At 48.6% G+C, this 16,146-nt stretch overlaps 1 protein-coding gene across 1 annotated transcript in view; it reads right to left on the bottom strand.

The window, feature by feature from the left end:
* Positions 1-751: 751 nt before the first annotated feature.
* LOC138487361 (tyrosine kinase receptor Cad96Ca-like) overlaps positions 752-16,146 on the bottom strand; it is a 62,491-nt gene continuing 47,096 nt past the window's right edge. Inside the window, exons 6-8 of the mRNA XM_069613941.1 lie at positions 13,718-13,878; positions 5,712-5,837; positions 752-847 (exon numbers count right to left, since the gene is read on the bottom strand). Of these exons, the coding sequence (XP_069470042.1) occupies positions 752-847; positions 5,712-5,837; positions 13,718-13,878 (383 nt within the window). The remainder of the gene's footprint in view (positions 848-5,711; positions 5,838-13,717; positions 13,879-16,146) is intronic.

A 16,146-nucleotide genomic window follows, 5' to 3' on the forward strand; every position in this document is an offset into this window, starting at 1 on the left:
CCAGTCCACCCCTGTTGGTTACCGGCACGGTTGTTACCAGACCAGCATACTTGTAATGAGGCTCTAAGTGTCTCTATTGTAAGGAAAACCTTTGAATTCCCAACAGTAGCCTTCTGGCGCCCTCCTGTGGGCATTGGTTTTTGCACTACTTGTTTCACAAAATGCTTGCCTCGGCAGTCTTGGGACACTGACACACGCCCACTTGCTGCTGTTTTCCATTCAATGTGCCCTAATAACGGCGCCGCCTCCCAAAACCCTCACCGCCCCCTACAGCTTACTTCAGTTCCAACAGAGGGTCGGATTGAACAGGGCCTTCTCCTGTCACGAACTCGACACCACGTCACCAACATTCACCTCCTCGCCCCGGGCCGCCACTTGTAGAGACAATCAAAAGGTAATAACCAAGATATGACGTTATGTAAGGTCAGCCACCTACAATCGCCACCGCACCAACTGCCATCCCCCAACAGTCACGCAGGACGTCCCTGCACCAACGTTCCATCCCCTGTGTTCCATGGCGCAGTGTGTGCCACTTAAATTCTGAGTCGAGCACAAGCGCCGATTTTTGTTTTAGCTGGGAGATTATTTTTTTATTTGCACCTATATTTATTTAACTGTTTATCAAATCAAACAAAACTATCAAAATAAATGAAAACCTTAACATGTCTCCCTACTTGCCTGCAGTTAATACATGTATGCTTAAATCTGAAATAACATCATTAGTTAACGCTGGATTGACGCCAGTCAGTCTTTACCATTCTGGAGAGGTCTCTTCCGGAATGGAGCACAACAATTCCAGGTGTGGCATCAGGAACTGAACGGAATACTCCACATTGCGCATCCAGAACTGGAGGCAAAACTCCAGATGTGTACTACAGAAATTGCAACAATATGCTAGATGTAGCCTCCACTACGGACCACCATACTGCCCATATGTGAGGCTTCAGAACTGAACACAGTCCTCCAATACACTGCATGTGGTCCCAGAAATGTACATTATTGGTCTGATGCAGCCTTACAAGTCTTGGGTACAGAGCAGAGTCATGGTCAGGGTCAGACTGGGCCATAACATTGTCTCAAACACCAATGAAAAAGTGACCAGCATTTGCAAATGCCAATGAATTCCTTTTGTGACACTGGTTGAATAGTAACCAAGAGGGAATTTTTTAATAAAGTGTGGTGCAAATTGTGCATTTTAAATTATATTTATTCAGCAACACTGGTCAAAACTACTAGTCGCAGAGGGAATTAACAGAGGTGGCCCACTTTGACCAAATAAACAGGCCCACGCTAGCATTTTGTATTTTTGGTTCGGACCTGGGCCTATTGCCCAAAAGGCCAGTCCGAGCCCGAGCAGAGTTAGACAACTTCATTCTGTTGATGAAACCGCTCCGTTTCTACCTCAACATTACTCTGGCACCACACAGTCTCACTCCATGTCTACCCACTTGTAAGACCACCAGCTATAGTAACTTGATGCCCGCTTGTTAAATGTTCAAACTTCACCTAATCGGTGCCACTCCCTTGGGTTACTGAGTGAGGTTGATGCACTGTATAGGACACGCTTCATGGACTTAACATCACTTTAAATACACAGCTTTGCATTGGCCATTTCTATCACAGCGAGCACGACTTCCCACTGCCAGCTATACACATTTGACTACTATTTACCACTGTATCAAACATGTACATGCATGAATGCTATCCACAAGGACATCATTTATTGACGTCTCCATGCCTGTCGACAGGGACTTTTCCCTGTCAGAAGGGTGGGGGGGGGGGCAAGAGTAGCACCTACAACCCCTTTGCATGCCTTGAATGCCATTTACGATACCACCCTCCACATCCAATGTGTCTCTCTCAAAAAACACACACACACAAACACACACACCAAGCTAAACGACTAGGGAGATGAACACACTGTGCACAGTGCTTAATTTGTGGGGGTGTTTGCCGGTGGCCAACACCAGCACTCTTTTTTGAGCACCGGAACTCATGGGGAGCCAGCGCATGTGCAATTGCTTTGTTTGTTCTTCCACTTCACTTTGCTTCGATTATTAATCAATGGGATATGTCATTCTGATCTCAATCTCTCTCGTGCTTGCAGGTAGCAGGCCATGGCTGGCTGGGCCTGGGAGGGGCCAGCAATAGCAATGAACAACAAACTGTTACAAACAACAACCAAAGAAACTACCATTCTGTTGTTACTATGCAGTATTTTATACATTAATATATAGTAACATAGAATGTGCAGTTTTCATTGGCTGTTCTTCTGAGCCAGTGAAATTACATGGTGATGTGTTGTTGTTGCCACAGGAGGCAGCGCAGAGCCACCTTCATTTCACAAGTTACTGTGAAGTGAATGTGTCGAGGCGTGGTGTCGTCAGTCCTGATTTGTAAGAGAATCTGCGTGGTGCGGCCTAGTTGCTTCCTGGCGCCCCCTCTGCCTGCTTTTTCATTTGTGCGGGTGCCAGGGTGCGAACCCGCGCCCCCCCCCCCTGAGGCCCCGACAGGAGACTAAATCCCAGTCGGCAAAGCATGTAAGTCACTTGTTGCCTGCGGGGCAGCCTGAGCCTGTCACAGTCAAGTGATCAGGCAAGGCCCAGGTCGGGGCATGGGTGGCGGCACAGTCCCCTGGTAGTGTCCTGACTGCCCAGGATCCCCACCAGGGGCCCGTCCGTGCCGGGGCTTCCGTCTGTGTGCAGTGTGCTGCTGACTGCAGTCAGTGCCAGTGCCAGGCCCAGGCCAAGTTCTGTGACCTGGGGAGTCGGATGACTCTTCTGCGTGCGGCCAGGTCCGTGGATTGTGCCCAAAAGTACGTTTTTTACTTTTTTCTTTGACAACCTGACCATCCGTGGGGGCGGTGGCTGGGGCCCCGCCCAGCGGAAGGTAGGTTTTAAAAGAAATAACTTATTTTGAGTGGCGGCTGTGGCCCATCACTTTGAAAGTGACGGGCCTAGCCGCCCAAATATACGTTTTCTTTTTTTAAATCTTACCTATTTTTGTCATCATCAGGCTCAGCATGGCCGTGGCGGCCCCACGGAAGGTAGCCTAAGTGATTGAGGCAAGGCAGGGCGCAGCCCAGGACCGGGCGGGGCACGGGTGGCAGCGTGGTCCCACTAGTCTGAACAAAAGGAATGAAATGTCGTTTGCAACTTTGGCCACTTTTTCATTGGTGCCGAGCCCGACTCGAGACAATTGTATGCCCCAGGCTGACCCTGGATAGCATTCATCTAAGCGAAACATGAGCTGTGAGTTTTTGCCTTGGTGTTTCCATTCTTCCTTTTAATGTTATCGGCCTCATTAGTTCACAAACGAGCTTCAGCGAGGGGAGCCGGAACGGTGCACGTATTGAGCCGATATCGAACCGACTGCACTTTGCGAGAAAAGCCCATGCAAAGACGAACTTCTGAAATGCCATTTCAGGCAAAGATACACACGTGGAAACTAGACGGGGATAAACATGGTGCACGTGCCCATTAATCTGTTGTCATAAATAAAAGCACTAGTTGAGTATTTGTGTATAATTCTCAACCGTCTTTTACTGTCATTTTTTTACATAATTCCAGGGCATATTTTCTATCCTGATGTGTGGTTTATACAACAGATGTAGCCCCTTAACCTGGGTACAATACGCTCCGAGTATGTGCTCTGAGTGAGAGCACATGCATTCCTCAGATAGGAATCCTTAGAGTGGTGGGTGTCTGTTACACCCCGCAGTTTAGTCAAGTATGTCAAGAACATGTCAGTGGGAAGGAGATATCCGAATATGCATTCTCCTCTGGCTCCTGAATATTGGGTGACAAAACATATTTAGTTTTTTAATACGTGTTAAGGTGGAAAGAGGCCCTAAAGCAGAAGTAGCACAGGCTATTGATTTCACAACAGTGTCTTGCAGAAATGACTTTTTACAAGTTATACAACATCATGCTCATGCTTGAAGCAAGGGTGAAGGGGGATGCATTTATGAGATGTGATGACTGATAAGGGCTTGTGAGTAAATTGATTACACAAAACACCTGGATGGGGTGATTGAGGAACGGGCTGAGAGGGGAGGGGGCTCTTCCTGAGGTAACCGATTAACAATACTTGGTGTACTTTAACAGACTGTCAGATGGGGCAGAAGGGCTTCAAAATTGACAAATAAGATAACATCCACAGGTTTGGAACAATTTTATCAAATGCATTATCACTGCGAGGACAGCAAGTATGGTCCATACATCTAACAAGTGTGGTCTAAAACTTAGAAGTGTGTTCAAATGCACTCTTTTGCCTTTGGGTTTGCCGGAATGCTGGAACCACACCACCTACCATAACAAGTGTTTTCCACCTTTAAAGCATTATACTTTCTCAACCCATGTGTGCCCTTCCCCATCCATCCCACCACTAGCCTGTACCAGCAGTTGCTGCAGCGCCAAACATGTGACATGGAGCAGCAGCAGTGTTATGGGCTGGTGGTGGGCCGATCTAGGTAGGTCTAGCACTGAACTGGCGCGGCCGGCGCGCCCGCGCTGAATGCAGCACCGTGACCTCACTGAATGTAGCAACCACTGCGGGCGGCGCCGCGCCCGGCGTTCTGGGGCCAATTTTTTTGGGCACTGGCACTTATTTTTTTACAAATTAAGCACCGAATGCGGACAACACAGCCAGCACACCCTCACCACAAAACACTTTCCAGCTAATCAACAAAAACAATAGCCTACTATGACAAAAGAAAAACGAGCTTCCAGACCCACAGCAAGCAGAGAAACCATCAGAGGCTTCAAATTATACCATGCTGAAAAGGGGTCAGTGCTTAGAGGAGAATTTTAAAGCTTGTCACCTGTGTAACCCATCCCCTGGGGAAAAGATAGGTACAGGTTGGCCCACAGAGTCAGGTGAGGAATTGAACAAATGGAGGGGTGGGGGAGAGTTAGAATCGGAAACACATGAGATTAGTGGAGTGAGGAGGGGGGTGAAAGTAGCAGAGTGAGGAGAGAGGGTAGATTAGAAGGGGGAGGAGGTGGAGAGTAGCATAGTGAAGAGGGGTGAGAGGATCGAGTAGGAAAGAGGGTAAGAGTGCAGAACAGGAGTAAGAGGTGGAAGGTGCAAAGGGGAGAGAGAAGTGGTAGGAGATGGGGTACTGGTATAGAGTGAGAGAGGGGATAGTTAGACCAGAAAAAGGAGTGAAAGGGAACGACTGAGTGAGAGAATGGAACAGGGTGACCGTTACTGGCACAATCAAACCATAATTCTTGTTGAAGTCTGGGGGAACGCTAGGGAACCCTTAAGAGTCCTCAAGGGAGTAAGGTTTGGACCTTTAGGCCCTCGCCATTAGCCAGCAAGTTATTTTTTAGATAGTTGGGGCAACCGAATTATAGTGAACATCATCCTGGGGTTTAGGGAAGCCTGGCCTAGGGTGGAGAGAGCCCACGGGGGATGAGAGAGGAAGGGGGCACCCAATAGACTGGCTCCCTGCTCCCTAACCACGAAACCAAGAACCAGAATTACTCTTCCAATAAAAACCCTTGTACCGTCATCAAGTTTCTGTGGATTATTAAGGCCCTCTGTTGGAGCCTATGGTCTAGCTTTGCTTCCTCCTGGAGGAATCTCATTGGTCTTTGCTGTCTTAGCTAAGAGTCTCCCACATTTTCAAAGTATGCTTGGAACCGCATGTGCCAGTCTATACAAACTTTATTTTGGGTGGATATACTTTACATACATTTGCTCACCTTTGGATATTTTGTGGCGCCTCCGCGACTTGATAAATCTCTGGCATACCCAAACTCAGCAATTTTACATTCGTAAGGGAATGAGCCAATGAGAATATTACGCAGTGCCAGATCCCGGTGCAGCACCTGTGAAGAAAGAGTTCAGTTTCATTTTGGATTCCTATTGATGGAGAGGCCTACCGGAACCACTATGCACACCCAAGCAGTTTCTATGTGATGCAAAGAACAAGTTACTTACCAACTGGTAACGTTCTTTCGACTGGATGTTACTCCAACGCATTCCACATCTTTGACATGTAATGTCCACAGCTGTGCACTTCGGAAACTTTTTCAGCAGAGGGCATCCTGCGTCGATGGCGTCAGGTCCATGTCCCTCGAGGGCCTCCATCGAGGAGGACGTCACAGGATGTCCGAAATAAGACGCACGGCGCCCGTAGCCTCAGTTTACGTTTTTTACCCCAGAACGTGACCATTTGATGCCTGCTGCACTGCATTTAGCCTTGCAGAAAAGGACGCTGCAGTCTCATAGGAAATTCTCCTGAGGGGCAGGCTGGGAGGGCGATGTGGAATGCGTTGAAGGACCATCCAGTCGAAAGAACGTTACCAGTTGGTGAGTAACTTGTTCTTCGAATGAATTGTGTCCTCCAACGCATTCCACATCTTTGACAGACTCCCAATGCAGTACCAGTAAATGGAGGAGGGAAAAGAATTTAGAATACCCAATTAGATTGTGGAATAAAGAACCGCCTTCCCAAAGGCCATATCCGGACCATGGATTGTATCCAGGGAATAATGTTTTACAAATGTATGGATTGAAGCCCAAGTAGCGGCATCACAAATATTCCTTACAGGAACACCCCGCTGGAGGGCGGTGGAAGTAGCCTTGCCCCTGGTGGAATGAACTCTCAACCCTTCAAGAGGGTCTTTACCCGCCAACCGGTAACACCGTATTGGTAAGGATAATCCACCTGGACAAGGTCTGTTTGGAAACAGCCTGGCCCAATCGGTGTCCAGCATATCCTACAAAGAGTTGATCGTCAACGCTGACCCTGGACATCCTAGAAATGTAAAAGCTAAGAGCTCTCCTAGGATCTAACCGATGGAGACGCTCCTCTTCCTTACCAGGATGAGGAGGAGGGTAGAAAGTTGGAAGACCCACCTTTTGACTCAAATGATATTCAGATACTACCTTAGGTAGAAAAGAGGGATGTACTCGCAGTACAACCTTATCCTTGTGAAACACAGTAAAGGGTGGCTTAGACGAAAGTGCCTGCAATTCACTCACTCTGCGAGCGGAATTAACCGCAACCAAGAACACAGTCTTGAAGGACAGTAATCTCAAAGGATAAGGGTGCAAAGGTTCAAATGGAGCACCCATGAGAAATCTCAAAACCATATTCAAATCTCACACCGGCACCTGGAAAGGGGACGACGGGAATACATTAGTCAGTCCTTTAAGAATCATGAAATCAAAGGAATCTTAAAGTAAGAACATTCTTCAGACGAGCGCTTAAAGATAGACAGCGCCGCCAGGTAACCCTTAATGGTACCCACTTGAAGGCCCCTGTGGGCCAAAGAAAGCAAGAAAGACAAAACCACAGGAATGGAGCACTGAAAACAATCAACATTGTGATCCCTGCACCAGTCGCAGAACTTACGTCAATGGTACAGAGATTTTGTTGCAGGCCACCAGAACACCTCCATCACGTCAGCCAGGAGGTCCCAATCCTTATACCTCAACCTTTCAGATACCAAGCGTGAAGGTTGAGAGTCTTGACCTCTGGATGGAGAAGCTGCATTTTTGTCACAAGCCAGCCAGATGAACTGCAGAGATTGAAATTTCCTTTTGGATGGCCCAGAACCAAAGCTGCATTGCTTCTCTGCACAACGGGAGTGACCCTGCCCCCCCTTTTTTGTTGAGGTAATGCATGGCCACTGTGTTGTGCGTCATGACCAGGACACTCTTCCCCTGTACCGAGGACAGAAAAGCCTTCAGGGCTAGCCTGATGGCTCTCAGCTCTAACAGATTGATGTGGAGTCTGGACTCCGACGGATACCAACGACCACTGGCGGTCAAGTTGTTGGCACGAGCACCCCATCCTGTGAGGGAAGCATTTGTCACTACAGTCACCTCCGGCCACGGGTGCCAAAACGATTCCCCCTTCATCAGGTTCCCTTCTGTCTCCCACCACAGAAGGTGCTGGGAGAGCGAGTGTGGGATCTGAACAGGATCTGTCTTCTTGCCGAAGAACTGCGACCACTGCATCTTGAGGACCCATTGCAGGGATCTCATCTGCAGACTTGCCTCTGGCACCAGAAAAATGCAGGAAGCCATGAGGCAGAGCAACCTTAAGAATTCGAAAGCCGAGAGAGTCTGGGCATGTTAAAACTTGTCCACCATCTGCACAATGTGATGAGCCCTTACCTTGGGAGGCGAACACTTCCCCAAGGACGTATCCAACACAGCCCCGTTGTACTGGAGCTGTTGGGAAGGTGTCAGTTGCGACTTCTTGAAATTCAGGGAGAAGCCCAGCCTGTGGAGGGTGCGGCAGGTGACACCGAGATGATCCAAAGCTAGCTCGGGAGAGCGTGCCTGGATCAGCCAGTTGTCCAGGTAGGGGTAGATGTGAATCCCCCCTCGCCTGAGGTATGCTGCCACCACCCACAATGAGCTTGGTGAAGACCCTCGGGGCGGAGGTCAATCAGAACGGCAGTACCCAAAACTGAAAGTGTGAGTCGCCAGCCGCAAACCTCAGGTACTTCCTGTGCGCGAGATGGATCGGCGCATGGAAGTAAGCATCCTTGAGGTCCCGAGACACCAACCAATCCTGAAGTTGAAGGGCCTGGAGGACTTGAGAAAGAGTGACCATCTTGAACTTGTCCTTCCAGAGCAGTTTGTTCAACCAATGCAAGTCCATGATGGGTCTCAAACCCCTGTCTTTCTTTGGGATAAAAAAGGGGAATACCATCCCTTGTTCCTCTCCGCTACAGGCACCACTTCCATAGCGCCTTTCTCCAGCAGGGACAAGATTTCCTGCGCAAGGAGCGGATCCAGAAGCTTCAAAGAGAGTTTCCCCAGTGGATTGTCATGAGGCCGCTGAAGGAAGGGAAGACAGTAGCCGTGGGCTATGGTATCCAACACCTACGCATCTGAAGTAATGGCCCGCCATTCTTCAAGATGCTGAGACTGCCTGCCCCAACCGGCGAACCATGGAACATGGCCTCATGACTGTTTGGAAGCGGCTGCGGCAGTGCCTGAAGGCAAAGTGGCAGCTGACTGAGCGGCTCTGGCACCATGATTTCCCCGTCCACCACAGGTACCTTTCTGCTTGCCACTTTGACTGGTGGCCCCTCCCACACTACCAAAGGAGTAGTAGTACCAAAATGAACCTCCCCTCCAGTGCTGTCCCCTAGGAGGAAAAGGCGGAGGTTGGCGCACTGCGGCACTCAAAGACTTTGCCGCAGCTTTCGAGGTCTGCAACCTCTCAAGGCTCTCGTCAGTCTTGCTGCCAAATAAATGTGTGCCATCAAAGGGCATGTTGAGAAGACGGGCCTGCACACCTGGAGCAAACCCAGACTTCTGCAACCACGCAAATCTGCGTATCACGGTGCTCGCAGCCATGGATCGGCTACCACCGTCATCCATATCCAACCCAGACTGAAGGGATTCACACATAGTATCCTTGCCGCCTTGCAAGGGAACAAGGAAACCATTCCTTTCTTCCCCCTCGGGAATATGCCCAGCCGCCAAGGAAACAATTCCACAGAGGGTGTGAAAACCTTGCAAAGGCACACGTGAAGTTGGCCAATTTCAAGGCCAGGCTCCCAGCAGAAAATACCGTCCGGGCCCAACCGTCAAAGCGCTTCTCGTCCCTATCCGGAGGGATGGTAGGGTACGCCGCCTGCCTCGAGGTGGCTGTAGCCGCCTGAACCACCAAACTCTCAGGAGTGAGGTGAGTAGACAAATAGCTGGGGTTGCTAACGGAAGGGCGGTATTGCTTAGATTTTTATTCACAGCTGGAAGAGATTCCGGGGACTGTCAAGTTGCTTCCACCCTTTTCTGCAAGGTAGAATGAAATGGCAAAACAGGGTCAGAGGATGGATCTTGATCCAAGACGTCCGTCAGATCATCTTGCACAAAGTCTTCTGGAGGACTAGACCAGCCCAGATATTCCGAGACTCGTGCCATGAGTCTCCTATAAGAAGACTCTGCATGAGCCCGAGGCTCAGGTCTACCAAAGTCCACTTCTGGGGAAGTGTCCAGTCCACTTGCATCATGGAGGGTCTGCCTCAACTCCTCCAACTGACTGTACCCAGAAAAAATTGGAGCATCATCAATGTCACCAGGTTCCTCAACCTCAGACCTTTCCTCCTCTTCAAAAATATCATCCAAAGGAGGTTGAAACCCAGGTCTGGAGACAGAAGAGGGCCTGAAGGCCAAAACTGGCCTCAGTGACTTTGATGTAGCCTTCCTTGGAGGATCCACGATGCCTGGGTACTCCAACAGCAAATTTCGAGAAAAAATCCCCAAAGGCACCGATAGCATCGAAGGCTTTGATGTCGAGAGCGTAGACAACCTCGACGTCGTGATCGCTGAAGGCTACGGTGTCGACGCAGGTGCCGACAGCGCCATGGGCTGATGCAAAGCTGATGTCCGAATCAGATGGACAGCGCTGAATGAGTCGACGCCGGCCCCCGAGCCCTCAATAGGTTGCTGCGGTCTCGCTGGGGACGAGGACCGGGACCTAGAGACATGTCTCTTGCGACCCTTCAATTTCTTGTCCGTACGGGACCTCAGTGGCTCCCGATGAGTGTCGCGTTGCAAACCCGAGCCCGAGGGCATGCGAGCCACGGAACAAAACAGATCCAGGCCGGCTTCGTCAGAAGGCGCGACCAGACCAGTGTCCTGTGATTGAAAAATCGCCATCATGGATTTCTTAAACGCCGCCCATTCCTCCGGAGTAGAGGACTTTGGAGGGCACGTAACCTTCCTCAAGGTACCATCCTCCAGGAGGGTGGGGAAGGCGACCGGTGACAGCGTTTCCGCAAGGGCCGGGACCAGGAAGACGAGTGGCGGAACCACTCTGGGACCGAGATCCCCGGGAATCCTGACGTGGAGAGTCGCCCCTCGAGTCGTCGGTAGAATCCCCCTTGGACCTAGAAGTCCGGGACTTAACAGGCTTGGAGCCCCTACCTCAAAGAACAGAAAGAAGTGTCCAGAGAAGGGTATATTTTAGAAATAATGTATCAAAAATGTATTCAAAGTGATACAAAAATTGAAAACTGGTGAGTAAATCACAAATTATTATACACTAATCACTTTAATATAGCAGCAGCGACAATATGCCAAAAAATTAGCTAAAACAACTTCACTTATGCTAGCCATTCAAGGTGCATTCATTCACACGCAACTCATACCGTAACATACATCCAAAATGCTAAAAAACACAAAAAACATACTAAAAACCTGTGGGGAAAAGAAAGACATAGCTAGTCCCCATAATGACACATTATTATAATGTTAGCAAACAATATAGATAATTCACAGTCAATCTATTGTCAGGGTGGATCAAAGAAACAAATACAAAAGGTTGCATCCCTGTGGAGTTTTTCGCTCGACCGGTTTCGACCTGTAGTGGTAGTTAACCCAACGTCTTCCTCAGGAGGTGGATATTACCATTCTGGAAAGGAACACACAAGAACATGGCTAAAAAGCTACTACATGAAAGGTCAAAATCTTTGCCAACTGCCTGCAACACTCAATTAAAAAGAGAAAGAAAATGGCTGCTGCTGGCAGCCTAATTTATTAAAAGACAATTTGGAGCCATATATACCACAATATAAATAAGCATATACGGCTCCTGCTACAGCAGCTATGTATATCAGAACAAGAGGATAAGTGACTCCCAGGGAAAACCTGTGCAGCGTGAAAAATAAAAAACCTTCAGGGCCATGGGGAATCAGCAACACAAATAGATATATTACTATATAGCCCAACCAGTGGCGGTGCCTGTGTCAGAATGTCAGAAAAAGACTCGTAATGCACTAACCTGATGTGAACCGTGCTGCTGCAGCAACCATAGCAATGTAGTGTGGCCAATCACACAGAGATTAAAGACTAAAACATGACCTACATGTTTTGTTGTGTTAGAGACCCTACCTACCAGGAGCTTCCCCTTCCGTTCCCGCAAGGCTTTGGCCATCAGCGACTGGCATTTCGAGCAGTCGTCGGTGTCGTGCGACTCGCCCAGGCACCACAAACAAATGCAGTGCGGGTCGGTGAGCGACATCTTAGACTTGCAGTCCTGGCAGGTCTTGAAGCCAGACCGCAGAGTCAGAGGGGTCGATGAGAAAGACATCTTCAATGAAGAAAACACACGAGGCGCGCAGAGTCTCACAAAGTTAACACGTTCGCGGAAAAAACAGAACAGCCTATGGGCGCTGTGGGTCCCATTTATAACATCCTGTGATGCCGTCCTCGATGGAGGCCCTCGAGGGACATGGACTCAATGCCAATGACGCAGGACGCCCTCTGCTGAAAAAGCTTCCGAAATGCACAGCTGTGGACATTACATGTCAAAGATGTGGAATGCGTTGGAGGACACAATCCATTCGAAACAGTTACTGAACGCCATAAAAACTTCTACACACATTAAAAGGTATGCCATTATGTGCACACAACAGAATCATTCAGACCCTGAAAGAGACTCACAGATGCTGGGCAGTGGGAGTCGCACAGTCATGATATACACACGTCCCGGGAAGATAGCTCAATGGCAACATGCTCGCCTTGGAAACAAGACGACACGAAGCAACACAGGTTCAATCCCCGGGGCCGCACTTAGAAATCTCTGGGTATTCAGCACATTATAAATATGCAACTAAGACACACAGTCCTACAAGCATTCAACCTTTCCAGAATGAGGCGCAGCCAGTCAAATGAGTATCACTTGTTGAGCTCTAGGGTCTGAACAGGTTGGGGTCATTAGATGGTCAGTCTGGTCTAAGCAGGTAGCGTAGTCAGATGATATTGTTTGGCGTTTAAGCAAGTGTGGCGAGTGGATGTTCATTCATGTATGTGCAGTCTGTGGGTGCCTAGGTGATGCTCACTGAGAAATATTTGGCAGAGGCCGATTGTTCCCTTAGGTGTGTGCTGTGGTATGTTGATGCCATCTCCTCTGTGCACGTTGTGGTGTCCAGGTAACAATCTCGGTGGTCTGGGTATTTTGTGGTGTTCATGAAATTATGTCGTCTCTGTAGGTTGGCATCAGGTACTGCACTTCGATGTCTAAATAGTGTTGAGGTGTGGTATTTGATGCATGCTATTTTCTTAGCAGGTGGGGGTGGTCTATTGCTGCTCTAATTGTAATTGGTTATTTATAATGTGCCCAATACCCAGAGATTTCTAAGCAGGGACCCGGGGATGGAACCTGTGTTGCTCCGCATCATCTTGCTTCCAAGGCGAGCACTTGCCGCTTTACTATAAGGAGTTTGTTTTTCTGCTGATGCTTTCCTGGGCCCCAGCAGTGTAAAGGTGGTCAGGCCTTGGTATCCGGTGATTGAACTTGTGTGGGGTGAGGGGGCGGGGGGTGGAGTGTCAGTTGATTATTGATTGATAGATGTTAGTGGTTGATTGATGCTCTCTGGGTCTGAGCAGATTTCATGTGATTAGTTGATGCTCTCTTGGGTCGGAGCAGTTTTGGGTGTCAGTTGCCATTCCTCTATGGAACAAAATGTTTGGGGGCAATTAGTTGACTTTCGTTGTGAGTCTGAGCAGGTGGAGGGTGGTCGGTCTTTTGTGCACCTCTGGGTGTCGGAGCATTTTGGGGATCAGTCAGTGCTCATTAGGGTTTGAGCAGGTCGGATTGAGGAGTTGTTTTTTGGCATCTAAGCAGGTTGTGATGGTCAAATAAAGGTTTCTGGGGTAAGAAGGCAGTTAGAATGCTAATTTAATATTGTTAAGGGTTGTTATGTGCTGCCTTCACCAATAGGATAAGACATTTTACCATTTTAGATGCAATGTGTTCCATAGCCAGAGCAATGTGGTAAGCTGCAACTGTGAGGTGGCTGTGCAGGTTTTCACTGGCAGACAGCTGTCTTCTGTGAACTTTCAAGAACTGTTTCAGGGTTCCGCAGGCGACATTTTCCAAGATCAACATGTACGGTTCTGAAAAGAAGGAAACAGAGACACTATATAAGTAGCCGAGCCACACCCAGAAAGAGCATGAAGCGGGCACAGCAAGGGAAAGACAAATGAGCAGAAGTTGGAAAGAGAACAAGGGAGGAAACATAAGACGCAAGAAATTGTATTGTACTTGTCATTTGTATAGTGGCCATTTTACCATTGTTATAGTTTCAATGCGCCGTTAGTGGGAACGCCCTCAGGGGACCAAAGTCCATTGTGTTGGAGGTTCTGAGGCACGATTATTTGTATTTATTTGTATTTATTAAATTCTATATAGCGCTTTAAGCCAAAGGGCTTTACATGAATAACAGGTAATACATACGAAGAAAATTAATACAAGTTATGAGACAAATAACCAAGAACAATATGCAGAACAATTTGCAGGATCATTGAATAAACGTGAGTAAGGTAGAACAGTTGAAGGAAGTAGTAGAGAGCTGTCAGTAAGGACATTGGAGTAGGTGGGATTTTAAAGAGGTGCGGAAAGATGAATAGGAGGTAATGGAGCAGAGATGGAGAGAGTTCCAGTGGTGTGGGGCAAGGAACTGGAAGGAGCGGAAGCGGGATGGTGCGCACGGTGCAGGTGGAACAGTGAGTAGGAAGTGATCAGCTGAACGGACTGAGCGAGTGGGAGAGTAGAACGAGATGAGGGAGGAAAGTTAGGGTGAGGCAAAATTGTGAAGAGATTTGAATACGAGACAGAGGAAGTTGAATTTGAATTGAGAGTGAAATGAGAGCCAGCCTAGAAAGGCGAGAGAAGAGGAAATGGTATCATGAGGGGAGAGAAGGCAGAGAGAGCAGATGGCACAATGGTAGAGGGATTTAAGAGGGGCTAGATGTGAGGCAGGAAGGCCAAAGAGGAGAGTTGAGCAGTAGAAGAGCCGAGAAAAGATTAGAGAAGATATTAAAAGTTTAGTGGCATGGAAGATGAGGAAGGATCGGATTTTGCAAATGTTATATAGAGTTGAAAGCGACAGGCACAGGAGGTAAGAGATGTGGTGAGAAAAGGAGAGGTTGGGAGTCAAAGTAGAGCCCAAGGTTGCGGGCAGAAGAGGAGATGGGGAGTTGTGTGGGTGGAAAGAGAATGGAAGGAGGGGGCAAAGGGGAGGGAGAGGGAGGGTGTTGGCAGGAAGGAATAAGACTTCAGTTTTATCAGTGTTAAGGGTGAGAAAGTGGGAGGACATCCAGGATTTGATAGCTGTGAGACAGGAAGAGAGTTTAAGGTGGATGTCAGGGGTAAAGGGAGAGGTAGAGTTGGGAGTCATCAGCATAGAAATGGTGAAACACACTAAAGGAAGAAATGATTGGGGCTAGGACAGAGGTATATAGCGAGAAGAGAAAAGGGGCGAGCACAGGACCTTGAGGGACGCCCGAAGTCGAGGGAATAGCTAGGGGAGTTGCTGCCGCCCCAGGAGATGGCGAAGGTGCAATTGGATAGATAGGAGGAGAACCAGTTGAGGACAGAGCCATCGAGACCAAATAAGGAAAGTGTCTAGAAGCAAGGGATGATCCACTGTGTCAAAGGCAGCTGAGAGATCAAGAAGGATGAGGACAGAAGAGTGTTTATGTGGTGAGGAGGGAGTTGAGAACAGGGGTGAGGGCATTTTCAGTAGAGTGTTTGGGGCGAAAACCAGATTGAATAGGGGGAAGGAGAGAGAGAGGTTGGAGATGAATGCTGAAAGTTGTGAGTAGACTAGGCATTCAAGGAGCTTAGAAAGGTAGGGTAAGAGAGACAGGATGAAAGTTTGAAGCTAAGAGGGGGTTAGCAGAGGGCTTTTTCAGGATATGGATGATGGTTGCGTGTATAAAGGCTGAGGAAAGGTTGCAGTAGTGAAACAGATGTTGAAAAAGGAGGTAAGGTAGGGTATGAGGAGGGGGTAGATTTTGGGGATAAGGGAGGTGGGGAGAGGGCCAGAGGAGGCAGCAGTAGGGCGAGTTTTTGACAGGAGGAGAGAAACTTCTGAGTGAGAGACTGGTGTGAAGTTAGACATGGTAGAGGGTGGGTTGGTGGGGGATGGGTAAGGGGAAACTAAGAGGGGGAACTAAGAATATTTTGGCGTAAGCTGAGTGCCTTTAAAGAGAAGAAGTTAGCGAAGTCAGAGGGTGAAGGAGGGGAGGCAATGGAGTGATCAGGGGTAGGAGGAGAGAGAAGGCGAGTCAGGGTTTGAAAGCTTCAGCAAAGGTGGGAGGATTTAGAGTGGAGGAGGTTAGAGAAGTAGGATTGTTTAGCTGAGTTAATGCAGTTGTCAG

The sequence above is a fragment of the Ambystoma mexicanum genome, chromosome 9 (genome assembly GCF_040938575.1).
Source record: "Ambystoma mexicanum isolate Mex_15411 chromosome 9, UKY_AmexF1_1, whole genome shotgun sequence".
NCBI classification, from domain to species: domain Eukaryota; kingdom Metazoa; phylum Chordata; class Amphibia; order Caudata; family Ambystomatidae; genus Ambystoma; species Ambystoma mexicanum.